General features: G+C 40.2%; 1 protein-coding gene across 11 annotated transcripts in view; it reads left to right on the plus strand.

The window, feature by feature from the left end:
- The window catches only part of LOC129824015 (astrotactin-1-like), a 268,685-nt gene that overhangs the window by 103,534 nt on the left and 140,660 nt on the right, over positions 1–24,491 (plus strand). For all 11 annotated transcript variants that reach the window (XM_055883272.1, XM_055883276.1, XM_055883273.1 and 8 more), the window contains 4 exons: positions 1,160–1,310; positions 13,525–13,691; positions 15,602–15,796; positions 22,951–23,078. In XM_055883272.1, coding sequence (XP_055739247.1) covers positions 1,160–1,310; positions 13,525–13,691; positions 15,602–15,796; positions 22,951–23,078 — 641 coding nt within the window. The remainder of the gene's footprint in view (positions 1–1,159; positions 1,311–13,524; positions 13,692–15,601; positions 15,797–22,950; positions 23,079–24,491) is intronic.

The following is a 24,491-nucleotide window of genomic DNA, read 5'->3' on the forward strand; positions in this document are numbered from 1 at the left end:
AGATGTTCAGGAGTCTTATGGCTTGGGGGTAGAAGCTGTTTAGAAGCCTCTTGGACCTAGACTTGGTGCTCCGGTACCGCTTGCCCGTGCGGTATCAGAGACAACAGTCTATGACTAGGGTGGCTGGAGGTTAGGGTAAATGGTCTCCTCTTTCTATATAAAGTTTTAAGATTCAAATGTACATTGATTGTGTCTATTGAAGGCCACTAATGTATGGTCTGGATTCAATCAAACATGCAGAGTTGGATTTGTGCAACCGTGGGAGAGATCACATACGCACCTGTAACCCTCCTTTTGAATCAGTGTTAAACAACATGACGACAAGGATGGATGATTTCACTCATGTAAATACAAAGGTTATTTTCTGTACTTAATCCCCAAAAATGTTATGCGTCATCATTTTTTTAAATGCATCATTATCTGTATGACCTGCTGGGTTAGTTCACCATAAATGTATAAAGACAATGCCCACAGTCAATTATAAAAGAAAATTGGCTAGTTTGATAAAATCTTGAAATATCGAATATGTTTATTTCAGGCAATCTCTGGGGAAGCATTCTGGGAGTGGGTGAGGGAGCAAATGAATACTATCTACAAAACAAGAGAGGCTATTCTTTCTTTCCCCTAGGCAAGGTTCATGGCAGTGTTCTTATAAAAGTACTCAGTTTATCATATATATTCCACTTCAATGGCATGGTGATTTAGCATCCTGAAAATAAGAATGTACGCCCAAGCTTTGTTCTTCATCCACCCTTTCTATTCATATTTCAATGTGATAATCTGGAATATTTTACCTTGCAAGTCTTTGAAATTTTTCACATAATAGAGACAAAACAGATGGCTTGGAGGAAGGTTATAGCAATAAAGCACTGTAAACCGTACCGTAAACCCAATGCTTTTCATCAAACACATCTTAGGCCCTTTGCAAAGCAGGGTTGCTTTGAAATTCAACTTTTGGCTGCTCTGACTGAAGCACATCATAAAGTTTCAAAATGAAAGATGCATTTGGTGCATTGTTTTGTGATGAGGACGACAACCAACCCATTTTCAATCAACAGACAATAACCAAAGAGGGACATTTGATTGCTAGCGACTGATGATTTTGTTTTTTGCTGAGGGGGAAGATTATAATGTTTTTGTTTGTGTTTTATTTTGCCAGAGAAGAGCTGATGATCTCCTCATCGTTTGACAGTCTGGAGGTTTTACTGGACTCATTTGGCCCAGTGCGCGACTGCTCAAAGGACAATGGTGGTTGTAGCCGAAACTTCCGCTGCGTCTCTGACCGAAAGCTTGATTCCAGTGGATGTGTGGTGAGTGAATCACTGTGGAGATGGCCCCCTTTACAGTACTACCTCACTTTGTTTGCTTAGCGGCCATGAAATGAACCAGGCATGTTCTATTTCATTCACCATCTGTCCATGGTTTCTATCCTACTAAAAAGTTGTACTCCTAGTGTTTGTTGGTGTTTCACGACAGATTTTTGGTGAAAGATGTGAAAAACTCAGGCTGTCAACCAACTTTAAGACTATTTATTTGCTCAAGACATGAGTTTCAGGTGATCCAGCATTTCTAATCAGATGAGAGATGATCCAGTATTTCTGATCAGATTATCTTTCTGTAACAGGTTTGAAGATAAACTTTTTGGAACTATCAAATCTTCCTCAAATGATAATAATTTATTGATTTACATTTCCTCAATATTATGCCCTCCCACCCTCAATGCATGATATTAGAATGAGATACAGAATATCTATTCGGTGCATGAGTTGGACAGATCTAAGGCACATTTTCTATGCATTTCAGTTTCAAATGTCTGCACTGGATTGATAAAACATCACATTTGCATTACTGCAGTGAACCTCTCAAAACATGACTGTCATGGCAAAAAAACATTAGTAATCAAAAGACTGTATCAAAACGTTGGTTTAACATGGCTATCAAGACCATTCTCTGACTCAGCAATGGGCTGTATGTAATGTCTAAGCTGGTTTTGACCAAGATGTTTGTGTAGGAACTGTATTTCACACTTGAATGTTAATTATATATGAGCAGACAATATTTTAATCGACAACAAACGTTCATTATTCTATCTGTCATAGTTAACAATTGCAATTTGAGTACAGAGGTCATACTTGGACATCACTGTAAGTGTTCTTTCACAGCTTTGGGTCCCTAGCATCATCTGAAAATACATCCGTTTTCTGCACCAATGCAATTAAGATTCCTGTTTGTTAGAAGGCCTGACTTGGTTTGGTGTTCATTCAGATACAAGTGCGCAGAAATCACCTCATTTGTTTCTTTGAGGCTTGTAAATGTCACAATCTTGCTGCTCAAGTAAATGTAATTTCAATGCCGAGCGATTAGATTTGGCAAACAATGTATTGCCATCGTTGAGAACATTTTCCTTCTGCTCTAATTGTGCTGGTGGACAGACCTACCTACATGCAGCTGTCACAGAGTTCACAACCAACAGCATGCAGACTCCCTGGTATTGCACTTCTTGTAATAGATGTGACCTATAGTATCAATGGTTTCCAGTATCTAAAAGTCATGACTAAATGTCTTGATTTATTACAAAATATATTGCAGGGTTTGACATTTAAACACAGGAAAGAGCATTGCAATATATGAGGGCACTAAATATATCTATGTCATGTTGTGGAAATTATTCTTATATGATATTAAATTAGGATAATAATAAATAATAATTTGTAAAGTGTATTTCTCACACCCAAGGCGAACATTATTATTTTTTTTAATAAAAAGAATGCAAAACACAGGACCTAGAACACAGACAACAAACAAAGCTGAAGTCAACAACAGTCTCAGAAGGTATTTGTTAACATGCTCAAGCTTCATGAAATACTTAGACATGTGCCCCTAGTTTATGCAACTGCAAAACACATTCAATCATCAAATTAGAATCATATTTTCATTTTCTATTTTCTATTTGTTTTCTCCCTTATTTCTGTCATGAAGCAAAAGCCCTGATACTTTCAGCAACTGATTATACTGAAATAACATTGATAGATATGCATCATGTTGATCTTATTTTCTAAACATTTCCTTGCATACCTCATGCTTTTATGGAGATAACTGTTTCTATTATTGTGATATGCATTCTTTTCTGCATCACCCAGACCTACCTGAAGCTCTGGATTTTTGATTCATGGTAATGAAGGTTTAATATGGACATCCCATTTATAAACATACATTTGCAAGCTTAGATCCGCAATAAGGAATCAATCTTTGCCTTTGACAGATTTTTTTCCTACCAGTTCCTACTAAGTGTCCACTCTTGTTACTGCAAGATATCCAGGATGGTGCCATCTGTTGCATATATTACTTGCCGTTTTGTAATTACCTTGTGACTAGGTATATGAATGATGCTTTCATCCGTCAAATCATAGTGGTAACTGGCTGGGACCCAGAGGCCGAATCCACAAATCAATTAACACCTTGTCTGAGTCCATGCTGCCAGTCTCGTCTCGTCATGTTTAATATCTCTCCTAGCATGAGCCGACGCCGCCTGACCCACTTTGTCTTGGCTGATGTATGGCACTCCTGAGGAGAGACAGTGCAGTCGTTTGGAAGTAATGTCTAATAATCACCTAATTATTATGCGATTCATTAGCTCTCTTCTACTCCTGCTAGAACAGGGGAAATGTGAGGCTGTCTGTCCAGCCTATCTGCCACCAGAACAAATTGGGCCCTGTCCAAACAAAGCGTCGGCCTGCAGTGTGGGATGTGTACCTAGCAACAGAGGAGACCTTAGTATTTACATGATGCAGACATTAGGATTGTTATCACACACTTACGGACACCCTGCAGAGAGAATGACCAGGGTGGAAATATTCCCATGACCAGGGTGGAAATGTCTTAATTGGCCTTTGTAATTGGTATATAGACATTTATTCCTTCATTTGATGTTCCATTGGTGAAGACATTTCATCACATATTTACAGTACTGCTGGCCTGTACTAATCAAATCAAATCAAATTGATTTATATAGCTCTTCTTACATCAGCTGATATCTCAAAGTGCTGTACATAAACCCAGCTTAAAACCTCAAACAGCAAGCAATGCAGGTGTAGAAGCACGGTGGCTAGGAAAAACTCCCTAGAAAGGCCAAAACCTAGGAAGAAACCTAGAGAGGAACCAGGCTATGAGGGGTGGCCAGTCTTCTTCTGGCTGTGCCGGGTGGAGATTATAACAGAACATGGCCAAGAAGTTCAAATGTTCATAAATGACCAGCATGGTCAAATAATAATAATCACAGTAGTTGTCGAAGGTGCAGCAAGTCAGCACCTCAGGAGTAAATGTCAGTTGGCTTTTCATAGCCGGTCATTAAGAGTATCTCTACCGCTCCTGCTGTCTCTAGAGAGTTGAAAACAGCAGGTCTGGGACAGGTAGCACGTCCGGTGAACAGGTCAGGGTTCCATAGCCGCAGGCAGAACAGTTGAAACTGGAGCAGCAGCACGGCCAGGTGTACTGGGGACAGCAAGGAGTCATCATGCCAGGTAGTCCTGAGGCATGGTCCTAGGGCTCAGGTCCTCCGAGAGAGAGAAAGAAAGAGAGAAAGAGAGAATTAGAGAGTGCATACTTAAATTCACACAGGACACCGGATAAGACAGGAGAAGTACTCCAGATATAACAAACTGACCCTAGCTCCCCGACACATAAACTACTGCAGCATAAATACTGGAGGCTGAGACAGGAGGGGTCAGGAGACACTGTGGCCCCATCCGATGATACCCCCGGACAGGGCCAAACAGGAAGGATATAACCCCACCCACTTTGCCAAAGCACAGCCCCCACACCACTAGAGGGATATCTTCAACCACCAACTTACCATCCTGAGACAATCCCGAGTATAGCCCACAAAGATCTCCGCCACGGCACAACCCAGACAGGAAGATTACGTCAGTGACTCAACCCACTCAAGTGACGCACCCCTCCTAGGGACGGCATGAAAGAGCACCAGTAAGCCAGTGACTCAGCCCCTGTAATAGGTTTAGAGGCAGAGAATCCCAGTGGAGAGAGGGGAACCGGCCAGGCAGAGACAGCAAGGGCGGTTCATTGCTCTAGAGCCTTTCCGTTCACCTTCACACTCCTGGGCCAGACTACACTCAATCATATGACCCACTAGAGAGATGAGTCTTCAGTAAAGACTTAAAGGTTGAGACCGAGGTTGCGTCTCTCACATGGGTAAGCAGACCATTCCATAAAAATGGAGCTCTATAGGAGAAACCCCTGCCTCCAGCTGTTTGCTTAGAAATTCTAGGGACAATTAGGAGGCCTGCGTCTTGTGACCCTAGCATACGTGTAGGTATGTACGGCAGGACCAAATCGGAAAGATAGGTAGGAGCAAGCCCATGTAATGCTTTGTAGGTTAGCAGTAAAACCTTGAAATCAGCCCTTGCCTTAACAGGAAGCCAGTGTAGGGAGGCTAGCACTGGAGTAATATCATACATTTTTGGGGTTCTTTTCAGGATTCTAGCAGCCGTATTTAGCACTAAGTGAAGTTTATTTAGTGCTTATCCGGGTAGGCGGAAAGCAGAGCATTGCAGTAGTCTAACCTAGAAGTAACAAAAGCATGGATACATTTTTCTGCATCATTTTGGGACAGAAAGTTTAAGATTTTTGCAATGTTCTGTAGATGGAAAAAAGCTGTCCTTGAAACAGTCTTGATATGTTCGTCAAAAGAGAGATCAGGGTCCAGAGTAACGCCGGGGTCCTTCACAGTTTTATTTGAGACGATTTTACAACCATCAAGATTAATTGTCAGATTCAACAGAAGATCTCTTTGTTTCTTGGGACCTAGAACAAGCAGCTCTGTTTTGTCCGAGTTTAAAAGTAGAACGTTTGCAGCCATCCACTTCCTTATGTCTGAAACACAGACTTCTAGCGAGGGCAATTTTGGGGCTTCACCATGTTTCATTAAAATGTACAGCCGTGTGTCATCCGCACAGCAGTGAAAGTTAACATTATGTTTTCGAAAGACATCCCCAAGAGGTAAAATATATAGTGAAAACAATAGTGGTCCCAAAACGGAACCTTGAGGAACACCGAAATATACAGAGGACAAACCATTCACAGAGACAAACTGATATCTTTCCGACAGATAAGATCTAAACCAGGCCAGAACTTGTCCGTGTAGACCAATTTGGGTTTCCAATCTCTCCAAAAGAATGTGGTGATCGATGGTATCAAAGGCAGCACTAAGGTCTAGGATCACGAGGACAGATGCAGAGTCTGACGCCATTAAAAGGTAACTTACCACCTTCACAAGTGCAGTCTCAGTGCTATGATGGGGTCTAAAACCAGACGGAAGCATTTCGTATACATTGTTTGTCTTCAGGAAGGCAGTGAGTTGCTGCGCAACAGCTTTTTCATTTTTTTCCCGAGAGGAAATAAAGATTCGATATAGGCCGATAGTTTTTTATATTTTCTGGGTCAAGGTTTGGCTTTTTCAAGAGAGGCTTTATTACTGCCACTTTTAGTCAGTTTGGTACACATCCGGTGGATAGAGAGACGTTTATTATGTTCAACGTAGGAGGGCCGAGCACAGGAAGCAGCTCATTCAGTAGTTAAGTTGGAATAGGGTCCAGTATGCAGCTTGAAGGTTTAGAGGCCATGATTATTTTAATCATTGTGTCAAGAGATATAGTACTAAAACACTTAAGTGTCTCTCTTGATCCTACAACTGAACTTGTCAAATTTACATTTAAAAAATGAGTTGTGCTGTTTGGGTGTCACCTTCCCCCAGAGAACTCCTCCTTCAAAAATATATACAGTATAGATATACCTCAAAAACATATAGATATACCTTACAATTAATAAAATGCTCAATTGTGCCAGTCTAAGCTCTCCACAGTCAAACATAATCTTATTTAACTTCAGAACAAGCACCTGAACATGTTTCCCATGCTGGCCTATACACTTTGTTACTGACGTAGTCCACATTCAGCTGCAACCAGCTCTGACTTGGATCCCATTTTGGACACTAAGCAGTTCTGAGCTGAGTCGATATGTGGCCAAGGTATTCTATGAGCATACTCCTATAGAGTAGCAGGTGCTTAGCAGACTGCCAGTACTGATGTTTTACTCTAAGGATCAATAGGGGGTTTTAAGGTAGTACATCCTCTTTTGGAAAAATCTGCTGCAGTCTTTCCGTGGACAGATGCAGAGCATGTTAATGCACCTCTGTAATCACTAAAGCTACCTCTGAAATATGACTGGCTAGCACCAGGGGAGGTGTTGAAGTTTTTTTTACACTAATCCCCCCAACAACTGGTGATTTATGAAGATAAGATATATATGGTTTGGGAGGGGCGTTATAGAATGTCAATACAATCACTGTACAATTTTAAGTTTACATATATATTCCCAAGGGGTTATTATATTACTGTACTCTGAAAAATTTTACAACTCTTAAGACTACCTGATATACGTTGATAACCTCAACCATGACATTTGGAACAGATTATATCTTCCCTTTCCTCCTGAAACTCTGCTTGCTGGATAAGTAGATCTATTCAATCTCTATTGTTCACTTTCTCCAATCTGCCTATTTGGCGTATTGGAAAATTGCAAAGTTTATCCAAATCTCTAGAAAGGATTTGTTGCTATGTGGCAACAACACATGGCTGATTCCCATAAACTGGAAGGAGCAGGAGGAATTTATCTCCATTAGGAAATGGGATTAAAAGGTACAGTGGTTCAAGGGTTTTTCCAGTTCAGCCTAAATACAAAAGCTTCACAAGCCGGTACACTATTATCATTTATTGTCTTATTTCCTTAAATTGCCAGTGAAGGATGTTGTTTATTTTGTGGTGCTACATTTGTTATTCTACCTAGCAACTAAAAACAAATGTGTCAACATATTTCGTTACTATGAAAGGAGATATACTGTATGTTGACATTATCTATTGTTTCTCTCATGCGGGGATCTTTAGAGGACCTTTGCCATTTTCACTTTATCTGAATCATTTCAAAGCATATGATTTATTCTACCTTTGACCTATGGATTGTGAATTCCTAAATGGTTGAGTTTTAAATTGACAATAGAACTCTTTGCAAAAATGCTGTATGGTGTAACGTCTGCTTCCAACTCACACTCTCAAACACGAAGATCCCCTGAACGCAGCTCACTTTCCAGCCCACTTTCCAGCTCACACTCTCAAACACATAGATCCCCTGAACGCAGCTCACTCTCCAGATCCCAATCACCTGAATTCTGATCACCTGTTCACACACCTGTATGTCATTATCACACACTATTTAGTTCAGTTCTTTGCACCCCCTTATTGTGAGTTATTGTTTGTTTTGTGACACACTTCTATTCGGAGGGCTGGATTTCCCAATGTAATTTAATCCTCTCCTGTATGATAGTTTTTGTCTACCTCACTAATGATGCCTTTTGCCTTTTCCCTGCCTGTACTTTAGCCTATCGGATTTCATGTTATCAACCTATTGCATGATCTCCCGGACGACGTTACTAGCCTTTTCCTTGCCTGTACTGTTGACTTTTTGGACCCCCTGTGTATAACCTTCTGCCTGCCCCTGGACCCAGCTACCTGCCTCTTCCTGTGGTCCTTTACAAATAAACACCTGCTGCGCCCTGTGCTTGAAACCAGCTCTCTGTCTAACATTGTGTTCATTACATATGGAAATATAACTGTATGGAAAATCCTCAAACAGTATAATGCAAGCCTGAAAGCAAGCACATCTTTAATGACTATCATTCTCTTGGCAGTGGGGAAATTCTCCTGAGTTCTTCTATTTCTGCATGTCAGTCAGAATCACCTTTACTCACCAAGTACATTTACACACACAGAATTTGGCTTCCAGCAGTCAATAAGGAGAGACATATGGGGTTCACAAGCAAGGGCCATCAAGGACCATTAATACATGAATTCCACTGACTTCCCTTTGACACACTTACCCATTGCCATCGATTGCAGAGAGGCCCAGTGATTTAAAGAGCCTCTGCTACAGATGAGTTTGGAGATTCAATGTACCATGCTCTTTACATTACATGTGATAAATCCATTTTCACAGTACCCGTAGCCTAGCGACAAAATCAATAGCAATGTGTCCAGGGAGGGACGAGGCGAGGGACTCCTGTTACGACATATGCCCCAATGGCCATTGATACATTAGCCATTAACCCAGTGTTAATCACTTAACCACAGATGATTGTGGACTACAGGAAAAAGAGGACCGAGCACGCCCCCATTCTCATCGACGAGGCTGCAGTGGAGCAGGTTAAGAGTTTCAAGTTCATTGGTGTCCGCATCACCAACAAACTAACATGATCCAAGCACACCAAGCCAGTCGTGAAGAGGGCACGACAAAACCTATTCCCCCTCAGGAGACTGAAAAGATTTAGCATGGGTCCTCAGATCCCCAAAAGGTTCTAAAGCTGCACCATCGAGAGCATCCTGACTGGTTGCATCGCTGCCTGGTATGGCAACTGCTCGGCCTCTGACCGCAAGACACTACAGAGGGTATTGCGAACGGCCCAGTTCATCACTGGGGCCAAGCTTTCTGCCATCCAGGACTTCTATACCAGGCGGTGTCAGAGGAAGGCCCTAAAAATTGTCAAAGACTCCAGCCACCCTAGTCATAGACTGTTCTCTCTGCTACCGCTAAGCAAAAGGTACCGGAGCGCCAAGTCTAGGTCCAAGAGGCTTCTAAACAGCTTCTACCCCCAATCCATAAGACTCCTAAACAATTGGCTACAAAGACTATTTGCATTGTACCCCTTCGTTTACACCGCTGCTACTCTATGTTGTTATCAACATCTATGCATAGTCACTTTGATAACTCGGCCTACATGTACATATTACCTCAACTGACCAGTGCCCCAACACATTGACTCTATACCGGTACCCCCTTGTATATTGTTATTTTGCTGCTGCTCTTTAATTACTTGTTTATTTTATTTCTTATTTTTTATCTGTATTTTTTTTTTATTGGATTGTTGGTTAGGGGCTCGTAAGTAAGCATTTCACTGTAAGGTCTACACCTGTTGTATTTGGCGCATGTTAATAATACAATTTGATTCGTAAGAGGGCCAGCCAGACCTCTTGAGGCTTGTTCACACTGCAGGCATTAATGCTCAAATCATTTTGTTTTTCAAATCCATTTTGAAATACTGTTTGTCCAAATAGCAAATTACAAGTGACCAAATCAGATTTGGTGACATGCACAGTGGTTCAGGCTGATTAGTGGTCGTGCTCGTGCTTCCTATGACTCAGAAGTTATGTAGCAAGCTAATGCTAATGTAGCAACTGGATGTTTCCCAGTTGCTTTGAATGTCCAAAATCATAGTGTAATAAACACTTTTAAAGACTCAAAGGATAAGATGATCCAACTTTCAAAATTATTCCTTTTTGGCTAGCCACAGCACTCAACTAGCTAGCTAGGTAGCTGTTTAGTTTTCTAGCACATTCACTCATTTGTTTGTAAACAATTAAAAAGCTAGTTAGCTTCCAATGTTCTTTTTAAACTATCAACAGAACTATCAACAAAAGCTAGCAAGCAACAAGATATGCCAAATAACAGTCTAAAAACCATTTGAGGGCAAATAAATCAGATTTAACCATTCAGACACAACTCACCAGGAATCAGATTTGAATCTGATTTCAAACCACCTATAAAGGTAGTTTTGAATGTGGCTTGAAATGTCAATTTCTATGTGATTTTTGACTGTTCAGACTGCAGGAAAAAGAACAGATTCGACTTGGATATGCAAAAAAAACAGCCAATTTCAACAATGCTTTGGTGTAATGACATACGTGTATCTTTACCTGCCCTTGTTAGTGGTGGGATGGGTCATAATGATCTACTGTAAAGAGAGGGATTTTCTTAGGAAACACATACAGTTGAAATCGGAAGTTTACATACACCTTAGCCAAATATACTTAAACTATATATATTTAAATATGTTTTTCACAATTTTGGACATTTAATCCTTGTAAAAATGCCCTGTTTTAGGTCAGTTAGGATTACCACTTTATTTTAAGAATGTGGAATGTCATAATAATAGTAGAGAGAATGATTTATTTCAGCTTTTATTTCTTTCATCACATTCCCAGTGGGTCAGAAGTTTACATACACTCAATTAGTATTTGATAGCATTGCCTTAAACAATTTAAACTTGGGTCAAACGTTTCGGGTAGCCTTCCACAAGCTTCCCACAATAAGTTGGGGGGATTTTGGCCCATTCCTCCTGACAGAGCTGGTGTAACTGAGTCAGGTTTGTAGGCCGCCTTGCTAACACACACTTTTTCAGTTCAATATATCCACATAATTTTCCATCCTCATGATGCCATCTATTTTGTGAAGTGTACCAGTCCCTCCAGCAGCAAAACATCCACACAACATGATGCTGCCACCCCCGTCCTTCACGGTTGGGATGGTGTTCTTCAGCTTGCAAGCCTCCCCCTTTTTCCTCCAAACATAACGATGGTCATTATGGCCAAACAGTTCTATTTTTGTTTCATCAGACCAGAGGACATTTCTCCGAAAAGTACGATCTTTGTCCCCATATTGCAAACCGTAGTCTGGCTTTTTTATGGCGGTTTTGGAGCAGTGGCTTCTTCCTTGCTGAGTGGTATTTCAGGTTATGTCGATATAGGACTCGTTTTACTGTGGATATAGATACTTTTGTACCTGTTTCCTACAGCATCTTCACATGGTCCTTTGCTATTGTTTTGTGATTGATTTGCACTTTTGCACCAAAGTACGTTCATCTCTAGGAGACAGAACGCGTCTCCTTCCTGAGTGATATGACGGCTACGTGGTCCCATGGTGTTTATACGTGCGTACTATTGTTTGTACATATGACCGTGGTACCTTCAGGCGTTTGGAAATTGCTCCCAAGGATGAACCAGATTTGTGGAGGTCTACAATTTGGCTGATTTCTTTTGATTTTCCCATGATGTCAAGCAAAGAGGCACTGAGTTTGAAGGTAGACCTTGAAATACATCCACAGGTACACCTCCAATTGACTCAAATTACGTCAATTAGCCTATCAGAAGCTTCTAAAGCCATGAAATTATTTTCTGGAATTTTCCAAGCTGTTTAAAGGCGCAGTCAACTTAGTGTATGTAATCTTCTGACACACTGGAATTGTGATACAGTGAAATAATCTGTCTGTAAACAATTGTTGGAAAAATGACTTGTGTCATGCACAAAGTAGATGTCCTAACCGACTTGCCAAAACTATAGTTTGTTAGCAAGAAATGTGTGGAGTGGTTGAAAAACGAGTTTTAATGACTCCAACCTAAGTGTATGTAAACTTCTGACTTCAACTGTACATAACATCTACAGGTGCAAACAATCTGAAATCTTATATTAAAGAAATACTCAGCGAAATGACGTTGCGACAAGTAGCACCGCACATATTGAGATGAGCGAGATGCCAGACTTCGCTCACACACAGTCACACACATTATCTGCACCTTTTCATGGGTTTACTTCATGCTGTTTAGAGCGTAGTAGCCAGAAAACTAAAACCGCAGAGAAGTTGAGCCTCGCACTTCAACACTCTTAGTTGCTGCAGAAATTGACCCACTATGCTGTATCTATGTCATATCACTGAGTCAGTCTACCTTTAATACTGAAAACTCCACAGGGCCTGATGTAGGACAATTCTGGATTTTCAGTGCTTCTGTTTGACTCAACTTATGAAGCTCCAATTCATGTTTGACTCCTTAGAGTCGATTGATGCACTGGTTCATGTTTGATCCATATTAAAATTTGTCCATTTGAGCTAGAGGTATCAGGATTCAGCCTACTACTGTTGTTATCCCACTGGGCACAAATGTTAATTCAACGCCTGTTCCATGTTGGTTCAACGTAATTTGGAAACAACATTGAGTCAACCAGTGTGTGCCCAGTGGGATGAGGCCAGGATCGATGGGCACTGGAGACTTGGGAGAGTAAATAAATAAATATATATGTTGCTTATGCTTCCTTATTGCTTGAAGGCAAACAGAGTATTTTCCTCTTTTCTACAGGCAGGGGTGCCTTGTTAAGTATCATCCCATCAAAGTCCCCTTTTAAGGAATGTCTGACAGAAAATGTGATTGGCTTCACTGGCCTCTGAAAAATTGCTTTGGGAAGGATAGGGGAGTCTTTGTAGCTCTGGAAGCAGGTGTAGAGTTGTAGAAGTTCTGGATGCCTCTGTGAATTTATGCCTCATATATCTTTGTTAGCAGCACATCTTTTGTGGTGTGACAGAGTTCATCAAATGTTGTTTGGGAAAATATAATCAAAGCCGTTACCTTTATTTTCTCTCATTTTGCTACATCTTCTACAATTTGTACACACACATGAGATCTGGATGTGTCTGATCTCTACTTATTTCTGTGTGAACTAAAGATTTGTAAAATGATTACATTTGACCAATATGAAACCAGATCACATCCCTAGTGTATTTTAGTTGATCTGTGCCCCTATTGTTTTTGACTTTCTGTGACATCCTGTATCCTTTATTCTCATTCTTTCTAGTGCCCTCCTGGACTGAGTCCCATGAAGGATGGCACAGGCTGCTACGACCACCACATTGGCATCGACTGCTCTGACGGCTTTAACGGAGGCTGTGAACAACTGTGCCTCCAGCAGCTTGCCCCCCTGGAGGACGACCCCACCCTTTACAACATCCAGATGTTCTGCGGGTGAGAGAACACTACTGAACTTGGATGCATCTCAAATGAAAACCTATTCTCTACATAGTGAACTACTTATGTAGTGCACTATGTAGTGCACTGTGTTGCACTAAAGTAGTGCACTGTGTTGCAAATACATTGCTATTTGGTATGCAGGCCCTGTCTCTGTGGCACTGAACTGATGATATAGTGTAATATCCTGAAGTATTTAAAAAGGAGGACAGAAGTTTACAATGTAGGAAATTATAGCAATACCATGATAGTAGGGAAGGGAAAGGGGATACCTAGTCAGTTGGACAACCGAATGCATCTACCAAAATGTTGTTGGGTTCTGATTTCTTGACGTATGAAATCATGAAATATACTTAAGCCTTTCACTGAGGGAGAGAGGGTAATTTATAACCTTTACGTTATGTCAAGATATATTAATGTTAGCCATCAGGGATCCTATGGGAGGAGGAAAGACACTGTCTGGTACGAGTCAACATGACAGCCGTAAGTTGGGGAGGAGTGAGCAATTTGGGGCAGAGGACAGGTCAGAAGAAAGGAGGAAGAACAGATATCACTAAGGTTCTGAACATCATTGGCTGTTCAGATGTGTAGGAGGAGATACAGCATAGGAGAAACAGTTAAATATCAGTGCTTGTGTGAATGTCTTTTGTCGGTTCAGCTGTTCGATCCTCTGGGATGAATGAACTTGATTTAAGCTTTCATAGTGTCCGTCGAGTTCTTACTTTGATAATTAGAACCTAACAATGTGTAGTACTAGTATTGCCTTCTTTTTCACTTCAGTAGATTCCTGGTGATGGCATTGTCATGACATAGTTCTAGTAGGAAAGCGAAGTGCACCAGTATGTCTTTTAAATGTCAGCTGTGCAGTGCGTTAGTCACTCAGAGTGATTTGTCTCTTCGCCTTGGAGAGGTTGTCTCTTTAAAGGGAAAGATCTCTTGACCTCTCTTTTAATGTCAAGTCTTCTGTATTTCTAACTGTAGATGACAAATGTGCTTAATTGTCTGTCATATGAAACATGATAATATGACAGGGAAAGTGAACCAGTTTAAATGCGGTGTGGATTAGGACTGCATTATGGACAAAATATATCTAACCCTCTTTAGTGACACTTTCCTGTAGAAAGAAGTGTCATCATGAAGAAAGGGTATTTCACTTTAATCCCAGGCCCATTGCCTTTGATATATTTTAGAGAGCTCGCTAGACACTGGAATGTCAAAGTGTCATAAATATGAAAGAGTCGAGAGGACTCACTGTTTGGATTATTCCCTTTTTGAAAAATGAAATGGGGTGTTTTTTGTTCACTGAATTTAATTAATAGCACCATACAACAAAGCTAGAATTGATTGGCACACTAGAATCATGAGGAGGCCTATTTTGTGGATCTCCTTGAACTCGGGCATAAAGGGGTGCACTTCTGAGTAAATAGTGAACCATGAACACAAGTAAAATAAGTCAATAATCCTGACAGATAGCAATAGTGATGTTCATATAATGTCAAGTTGGAATTTCATGTACTCTTCAGTCAGTCACTAAGGCAGACCAATTCAGATTTTTTTTCTGCTAATTATCTTTTGACCAATCACATTAGCTCTTTTCACATATTCAGAGCTGATCTGATTGGTCAAAAGACCAATTAGTGAGAAAAAGCTCAGAATTGGGATGCCTGTGTAAATACAGCCAAAGGGACCTATTCAATTAAATCGATTTCCAGTATAAGTAAAAAAACGACCTCATTTTTATCCCTGTATTGACTTGAATTGCAAGCAGAATTCGGTCTAAACCCTGAATATGACTATATTTATTAGAAGCTACGTGTCTAATGTAGATTAAACATAGTCTATTTGAATATAATGTAAGAGCACATCAGCTCACACTGCTCCCCTTTTTTTTATGGCTGCCATTGTAGTTGTATTGAGGATTACAAGAAAGGTCAAGATGGTCGTTCCTGCCAGCCCCTGTCTGAAGCCTGTACCGAGGGACTGGACTGTGGGGAGACAGCTGACATCCCAGCCAACCAAACCGTTTTTGGGGATCTCTTCTATGGCTACAACAACCACACCAAGGAGATCACCTCTGGGCAGATCCTCAAAGCTACCTTCAGGTAATGTATGAGTTGTGTCATGGGTTATAGCTTGTGTATAAAATAGGAATGATTCATGTTTGATTCACGGTTGATTCATGGTTGTTTAATAGGTCCTCAGCTAGAGGAAAAATGTATTTATAAAACATTTAAATGAATGTATACAATGGGCAGAGATGTTAAGAGTCAAATTGCAGCAGGTGGGACGGAGTCAGGCGCAGGACACAGAGAATGAGTAATACCGGACTTTACTCAACAAAACAACAAAATATTCCACGCAGGGAAAATATTCCAGCTCACAAATATATGCGACCGCTTAACACAGAACAAACACGCACAAAACCATGTGTCACGCCCTGGCCTTAGTTATCTTTGTTCTCTTTATTATTTTAGTTAGGTCAGGGTGTGACATGGGGGATGCGGGTGTTTTTGTTATTGTCTAGGGGTTTTTGTATTGCTATGGGTGTTTGCTAGTCTAGGTGTGATGTATGTCTATGGTTGCCTAGATTGGTTCTCAATTAGAGGCAGCTGTCTATCGTTGTCTCTGATTGGGAACCATATTTAGGCAGCCATATTCATTGGGTAGGTCGTGGGTTATTGTCTATGTGTAGTGTTTGTGTCAGCACTAGTTTTCATTAGCTTCACGTTCGTCGTTTATTGTTTTGTATTAGTTTGTTAAGTGTTCTTCATTTTTGTCTTCGTTAAATAAATCAAGTATGTATTCATTTCACGCTGCGCCTTGGTCCTCCTCTCTTCAACGTTACGACGATCGTGACACCATGTGAGAACCAGAGGGTTAAATAGGGAATTTATAATAATGTAATGGAAACCAGGTGTGTACAATAAAGACAGAACAAATGGACAATGAAATTTAGATTGGTGGCGGCTAGAAAACCGGTGACAACGACCGCCGAACACCGCTGAACAAGGAGAGGCACCAACTTCGACGGAAGTCGTGACACATGTATAGTATACTAAAGCAAGGTGAGAGACTAATGCACTCAGAAGATTAATATGTACTGTATGGCATCTTCCTACCACAATGAAAATTACCAAAATGATGTACATCTAAATACAGTGTATCTTGTGAATGAGGATCTAAAGATCTGCATTTAATATCTAAAGAAATGCACAGCAGTCCCTGTTTTGTGAATATGAGTTCTGTGGCAGCATGCTTTGTGGGCTGCTTAATTACCATCGTCCACTCACGATGCTTCCTTTCCGCTGAAGTCAGGAAGTCAGGTCACGGAAATCATCTACGGTCCTGAAAATGTAATTTGGGTGCACATGGATCCCGCAGCCAGAGGCAGTGCATCCACTTACAATATGTCACGTGAATGCTCGAGGAAGGCGAACAAGGGGAAGTTAATATCATCAAGTACTGTAGCTAAATCTCAAATGCTCTGATCTCATTTTGAAAGCACCGGGAGAGACAGCCAGGGTTTCAGACAGACTTTGAAAAGTACAAAATGCTCCTGTGCAGAGTGCAGCCAGACATGGTGCTGGAGAAAGCCTCTTTGGGGAGCCATGGTTAATGCAAACCCTAATTATACAAGATGGCAAGAAGTGAATTAAAAGTGACCAGGAGCAGTTTGGTGTAATGGAACGTAATTGGAGCAGATGAAACTTTGAATGTGCAATGAACAAAGGGTCACCTGCGCTGCTGCACTGGTGCCTACCTTGGGTTCATTAAGCGTCACAAGAATGCCATACTGATGTGACAATTAATTGGAAACTAAAGAAAATAGTCAAAACTTTGGTACACAGGAGGAATAGTACTGGGAAGTAGAGATTACTGCTGATGATGTAGTATTGCAGGGAACTTCAAACTTAATTTAGAAAAGTATTATGAATAAACATTCTCTCAATGATAAAAACAATTGCTAATGTTACTGATATTAAATGCTGGGGTTTATTAATTAATTTGTGACATTTTAATTATACTATTTTAAAGGAGAAAAATGTATTTTAACTTGAGGTATAGTCTTCACATTATCCAGGTAAATACAATTTCACGGCAGAAATAAAATGTTGTCCCTTGACTGACACCCCATGGAGAGGAATAATCCCTTGTGTGACTCGTGCATGGTTTACAAAGAGAATCACCGTGAGAGACATCCTGGAAAAAAAGGAGAGAAAAACTTGGATTATTCTGTTTCATACCAGCCTGGTGCTTGGAGTTTCATTGGCGCTTCATCAAAAGCTTCACCCCACGGTTCTGGAGTGTCACAAATCATCTGTTGCACTCTTTGACAGTAAACTTATGAAAGGCAAGTCCAATTTTAACACGGTCTAATCATTAACGTAGCATGCAAAAAGTAAGGAAACTTCAACTATCCTGAAAAAAATCCTGAAAAGTACAGAAACAACACATAGCTGCTGGATAGAAACAGAAATTTGGTTCTCCAAACTCCCAAGCTCCCCTCTACCACACTACTGTACACAAAACGTTTCACAAACTATACAAAATGTGCACATTTCCTCATAGTCAAGTATGACTGTTGATCTTTTATTCATTTGAAAAAGAGGCATCCCACCCCTACCTTTTTATTTAGTCTGGCTGGAACAACAAAGGGAAGGAAATTAAAGGACACATCTAGCAGAGTGCGAAGGTGCCCACTGGCTCTTCACAGCCGGTGTTGCTGGAATAAGATGAGGCTAGCCTGTACCCACTCAGCAGGAGCAGAGTCTGCTGGATGGCCAGGCTCCAGGCTGTGCCACAGAGCTGCGTCTGATTCTATCCACACAGAGCTGTGGGCCCTGCTTTCATGCTCACCAGCCTCTGAAACACTTTTCATGTTTTAAAAAAAGTTACTTGTCGTTCTCTGAATCGCTCCTGCTGAATTTCAGAGTCGGCTTGGTAATTATTATTTCAAAAGTTAGAATTTTCTGTGGAGGATTGGAGGTAAATAAGAGGTGTCATACAATCTTAGCCAGAGCTTTTATGTGGCCAAGACTGGCCGGGACACAGAGATTTATAACAAGACCACATAAGGGGATATTCCATTAAACATGTTTTCTTCTCTTTCTCTTGAGCATAGAGAGAGATGGGATGGGATCTTAGCTGAGATGCCTGGTGCTGTTTTGTATGTCTACAGACTTAGTAGTGATGCGATTTCCTACTGGTAGATCTAAATGTCTCTGAGGGAGGCAGTGAAGTACATTAGAATAATGTGAGTTAAAAAGGCAACCTCTTCTCATTATTTCCTCCCTTTGGCTCCAAGTCCTTCTCTCTCCTTGCTCTTTCTCTCTCCTTGCTCTTTCTCTCTCCTTGCTATCTCTCTCTCTCTCTCTCTCTCTCTCTCTCTCTCTCTCTCTCTCTCTCTCTCTCTCTCTCTCTCTCTCTCATTACTCCACACAACATGCTTAGAGCAGGTTTTAATGAATATTTGTGTGTTCTTTGTTCTCATTAGGGCTGCTTGGGATCGTGATTTAGACCACATTTCCAAACTACTTTGTGGGGTGTCTCCTCTCACCCCCTCAGAGGAGGAACACCTTTATCTACTCGCTTAATTAAAATATACAATTTCTGTGTGAGCTAGATTGATTACATTAAACACCGGAGAGCATTGCCTCAATTATTGCACGTTGTAAAGTTCTTACCCCAGCCCCATTCCATCACTTGTCGTCTGATATTATCAGGGGGAATACAAAAAAATGATATATCATAATCAAAAAGTCAAAAATATCACTAAGGTATGTCATAGTTGAAATGATAAAGTTAGCTGAAACCCTGAAACAGTTAAAGGTTACATTTTTCATTTCCCAGCTATTACTCAAGAAGAGGCACATGGGCATGAACTCTTTCAAAGTGACCTAGACTTTCAAATGAAGAATAATATGCACAGGATGTACATATTATATAAATACGATTTTTACTTTGGTTGACTATTTTTTGGGCATCTATGCTCACCTCATCCCGTTATTACTATTTTGTTAGATTCCAAAGTCCAAAGAAAACTCACTAAATTAAACTGTTGGTTTTCCATTTTTAGATCACAGGAACTGTAATTGACTATGTTAATATGAAATTGGCTTTAAGCCAGTTTAACAATGGCATATTTCATACAGGCGTAACTTCTTCTTGACAATACAAATTAATCACAATGGCACATTCAAACCATTTTACCCTCTAGGCCCAAGGTGCATTATAAATACCCTTTCTCCATTTTCTTTGCTTAGGAGATAAGTATTGTTATACTATGCCTAAAGCAACATATTTGATATGTATGAGTCTAGTTTCCATGCTTTTAATGACTGTTAACAATGTGTTCCTTTTCCTTACTCCCGGCCATGGAATGGCCATACAAATGAATTGGCATGTAATGCCATTATTTCAGTGTTTCCAATGGAGGGTCAGGTTTCATTTTCACAAAATGCCCCCAAAGGGGATGATTTTAGCTAATATGCACAGCCATTTTACAGTTACATCCAATTCCTGCTAGTTCTAAGTCCTAAGTATATTTGACACTGCTTATAGATATAAAATATTTTTTTTTTTTTTTTTTTTTTTTTTTTACCTTTATTTAACTAGGCAAGTCAGTTAAGAACAAATTCTTATTTTCAATGACGGCCTAGGAACAGTGGGTTAACTGCCTGTTCAGGGGCAGAACGACAGATTTGTACCTTGTCAGCTCGGGGATTTGAACTTGCAATCTTCCGGTTACTAGTCCAACGCTCTAACCACTAGGCTACCTATTGCTGTTTACAGTTATGAAACATTATGTAATTGACTTCGAAGGGATAAATGACTATTTCAGAGGTGGTTGTAAGATATATGTCACGCCCTGATCTGTTTCACCTGTCTCCACCCCCTCCAGGTGTCGCTTATTTCCCCCAGTGTATTTATCCCTGTGTTTCCTGTCTCTCTGTGCCAGTTCGTCTTGTATGTTTCCAAGTCAACCAGCGTTTTTCCCGTCCTCCTGCTTTTTGCATTCTCCTTTTTCTAGTCCTCCTGGTTTTGACCCTTGCCTGTTCCTGGACATTGTACCCGCCTGCCTGACCATTCTGCCTGTCTGCCACTTTGTACCTCCTGGTTTGAACCTTGTTGCCTGTCCACGACCATTCTCTTGCCTACCCCTTTGGATTAATTAACATTGTAAGACTCCAACCATCTGCCTCCTGTGTCTGCATTTGGGTCTCGCCTTGTGCCTTGATAATATATTAAGTAATGGGAGTGTGATGCTCAATCACTGACTATGAGTAATGTTGCTTCAAGTCAGGCATTTGTGTTTGGAACATGGAAATAACATGATGCTCCTTTCATAGAAGCAGTTATTTTCACTCAGTGATGAATAATAGGAGGGGTTTGTAACTGCATCCCACCCCTTTCCTGTTTCAACCCAATTCTGGAAATGTATGTTTTGACTATTTAAAGATAATGCTGTTTATGATTGTGTTTACATCTGTGGCTGTTAACCATCAAGTCAAAAAAACGCAATTTAGTATGAGTAGATGTATGCTGTAGATGTGCTGTACAGAGCCATTGCTCAGCTACATGAGGGGTATTATTTTTTTTCCTTCTGTAGTTATATCATTATTGTACAGATTAGGTTTCATTATTTGTCTGTTCTAAAATCTTTGTAACTGGTATTCCCATACATATGGTTATTCATGATTCCGGCTTTTGAGGGGAAATCGAGATTTTGGATTAAGGGTCACCTTTCAAACTCAAATCTTCTTCATCAGTGACTCTTACCAGAAACATGAATGCATGCAGAAAAGTCATCATAGAGAAGAAAATGCTTCCATATAACTTTCAGGTACCCCCGCTGGTCCTTTTATCGAGAAAGTGAAAGCTTTAGCGGCAGTACAGTTTTTTTCATACTCAATTCAAAGTAATTTGCCCTTTAAGATCCACTCTTTTTCTAACTTTTCAAATGGACTCTTTGGAGTGGATATTATCACTATTGTAATGAATGAATGCAGTGAGCAGAGACAGGGATGAGTATACCAGGTTGAGCAGGATTAAGGCCAGGCACCACAGCCTGAAATTACATTTTTGCATCGACAGTAGCTATACATTTTTTGATTTGTTGGTATTTTGGTCCATTCATATTAGTATTTTCAAAAAGTAATGAAAAAATATTGATGAAAATTGATGTTTTACTTAGTTTCTCATACTATCGTCATCAAAATGTCATCAATTTTAACCACTTTAAAATGGACATACATCCATAATTACACATTATTTAAAATCCAATTTCATAGAGAATGTAACAAACTGGACTATACTGTATGTAGTAACTTACTTTGAAGAGATGATGATGATTATGTCTAAATAAGTGTTTGCTGTTTGGTAATCTAATTTCAGTGTACTTGTCTTGGAGTGCCATTTTCCCAAAGTCAGACTCTTCCAACACGCCAACTCATTTTCCTCAGCTTCAGAAGCATCTACAGTACATTCATCAAATTGTGTGTGGTTATCCTTCGATATATGCTTCAGACTTGCGTAGAGGAAATTGTTGATATGTTGTAAAAAATACAATTCTAGGCAACATTTTCTTTAGAAAAATGTGCCAAAAATTGGTGACATAATATTTTGTAGCTCACGCGGTTCAGGTTTTACAGGCGATTTCGTGACGGTTTTCTTTCCGGATCCTCTCATGTGTAGAAAAATGTCGCTTTCACAAGCCCAATGTTATGGAATAGGCACAAACTTTATATCGGCAGAAAGAGGTTTTTGAGCTGAAGCCGCTACAACAAAGTCTCTAGCATAAACACACAGGAGCTATTCGTGCGTCAATCAACTTTAGGGGGAGCCTTAAACATGAAGAAAATTAGCATATCAGGTTAGGAACTGGAGGAGAATCACAGAATAAAAGGACATTTAACATAATGAAAAATGGCATGTTTGATGTAGAAGTCTCTGATTCTCCCTGCATGCTCACATACAGTATTTCCTGTGGATTTTCTTAACCATCTGCCAGAAAATTATGAACGATTCTCGCTGAAACGTGTTGGTTCTAACAATAAATAATACTTTTTATCAACTACCACTCTCCTCCAAGAGTTGCTGAATTTCCTCTTCATATTCAGAAGATACTGTTTTGCAATTTGTTAATGATTGACACTGGCTCTTCTCTGCCTTATTCCCTCTCTCCCTCATAAGGCCTAGTTGGATGGGTGAGTAATTGTGGGGCTCTAAATAGGCTGTTTTGTCATACTTAATCCAGGCAGAAGAACTTTGCCCGAGGCATCGAGCAGCAGCTCCCAGATGGCATGGTTGTGGCATCAGTTCCAACCGAGGTGCAATGCCACGAAGAGCTGTCAGACCCAGTCCCTGACCCAGACTATCTCACAGGTAGGAGCAATTTGGAATTTATAGATTTTGTCCCTTATTTTGTCATTTCGACGTATACCAAGAAGCTTCGTAAATTGTGCAATATCAGTTTTTCTTAAAGTGGAGAAAACCCTCTAGAGGGGAAGTCAGAGGCAGCAGAGTGCAGCTGATTTGATTGGCTAGTAACATGAAAACACAGGCAATAAACCCATGGGTTCAATTTCCAAGAAGAAACATCCCAGATTATTTTGGAATTTAAGACTAACATGTCAGGCTAACATTTTGCCTTAAGCAGAGCCAATGGGTCCCATTATTTGGGTGGGTTTAAATTGAATTGACTATTGTACAATATTCAATATTGCTGCTATGGTGGTGTTTGTTCTGTGGTGTTATGACCAGCAATTTTTTAAGAATGTGGTTACGTCTGTCCCTTTCAATGCTGACCTCAGTCACTAGCGCTGGTATTGCTGATGTCTGACAAAGAAAATCATACATTTTGTCGTTCTTCCAAGTTTTGTAGAAAATGTTATCTAGAAAACATGTTGTTTTGTCTTTCATTTTAATCTACACAATCAACGTGTTTTCCTCCTGACACCTGTATTGTCAAATAACCTTGTTTTGTGTTTTCATAAAACATGCACGCCATCCACATCCACCTTCAACAACTTTTTTTAAAACGTGTGTGATTGAATCCAAACGGAGTTCTCTCGAAGTTCCTGCACAATCCATATCCACAGAGTATGCCATGCTACCAAGCATGTCATCCAAGTAAATAATGAACTGGAAGGAAATGGGAGAAGATATTAACAAAATCATTTTTCATGAGGAAAGGGGCTGATTTGGATTGTGCCACTGCTGTCAGAATTCATTAGTCTTCAGATCTGAATTCTGTCTGGTGCTTCTCCACACTACAAGCACAGCACATGGTGCCAGCCGTGCCATTTAGACAGAATACAGAGGTTCAATGTAAACCACCCTCATTAACAGAGGAAAAGATCCATCCTTGCTCCACCAAATGACTCAGGCTTCAATGTGCTGCATCTTTCATCATTCCATTCACATCTCCCATTTGCTGCTGTTGTTGGCAGGTACAACATTTTACTTTCCAATTCAACATTACTGCAAGGGGAGCTTAACATGATATTTAACATTTGGAGCAGGCCTATTCTACTTTAGAGAAATCTATTTCTGTCCTATTTCCTGGGAATGTAAAGACTCAGATCTTTACTTTCTAGTTTCTTCGTTTTATCTGGATAATGAAGAAAGAAACAAAGCTAGATATATGCTGTGAACTGTAAAGCTGTTATCATACAGTATGTTGTAACGCTGTCATACAGTAGTCATTACAGTATAAAGGTTGTCTTCTCCATTAAAGCACTATCGAATTTGCACTGGGACAATTTACTCTTGCATATTACAAAGAAACTCACAGTG

This window comes from Salvelinus fontinalis, chromosome 26 (genome assembly GCF_029448725.1).
Source record: "Salvelinus fontinalis isolate EN_2023a chromosome 26, ASM2944872v1, whole genome shotgun sequence".
In the NCBI taxonomy this organism is placed as follows: domain Eukaryota; kingdom Metazoa; phylum Chordata; class Actinopteri; order Salmoniformes; family Salmonidae; genus Salvelinus; species Salvelinus fontinalis.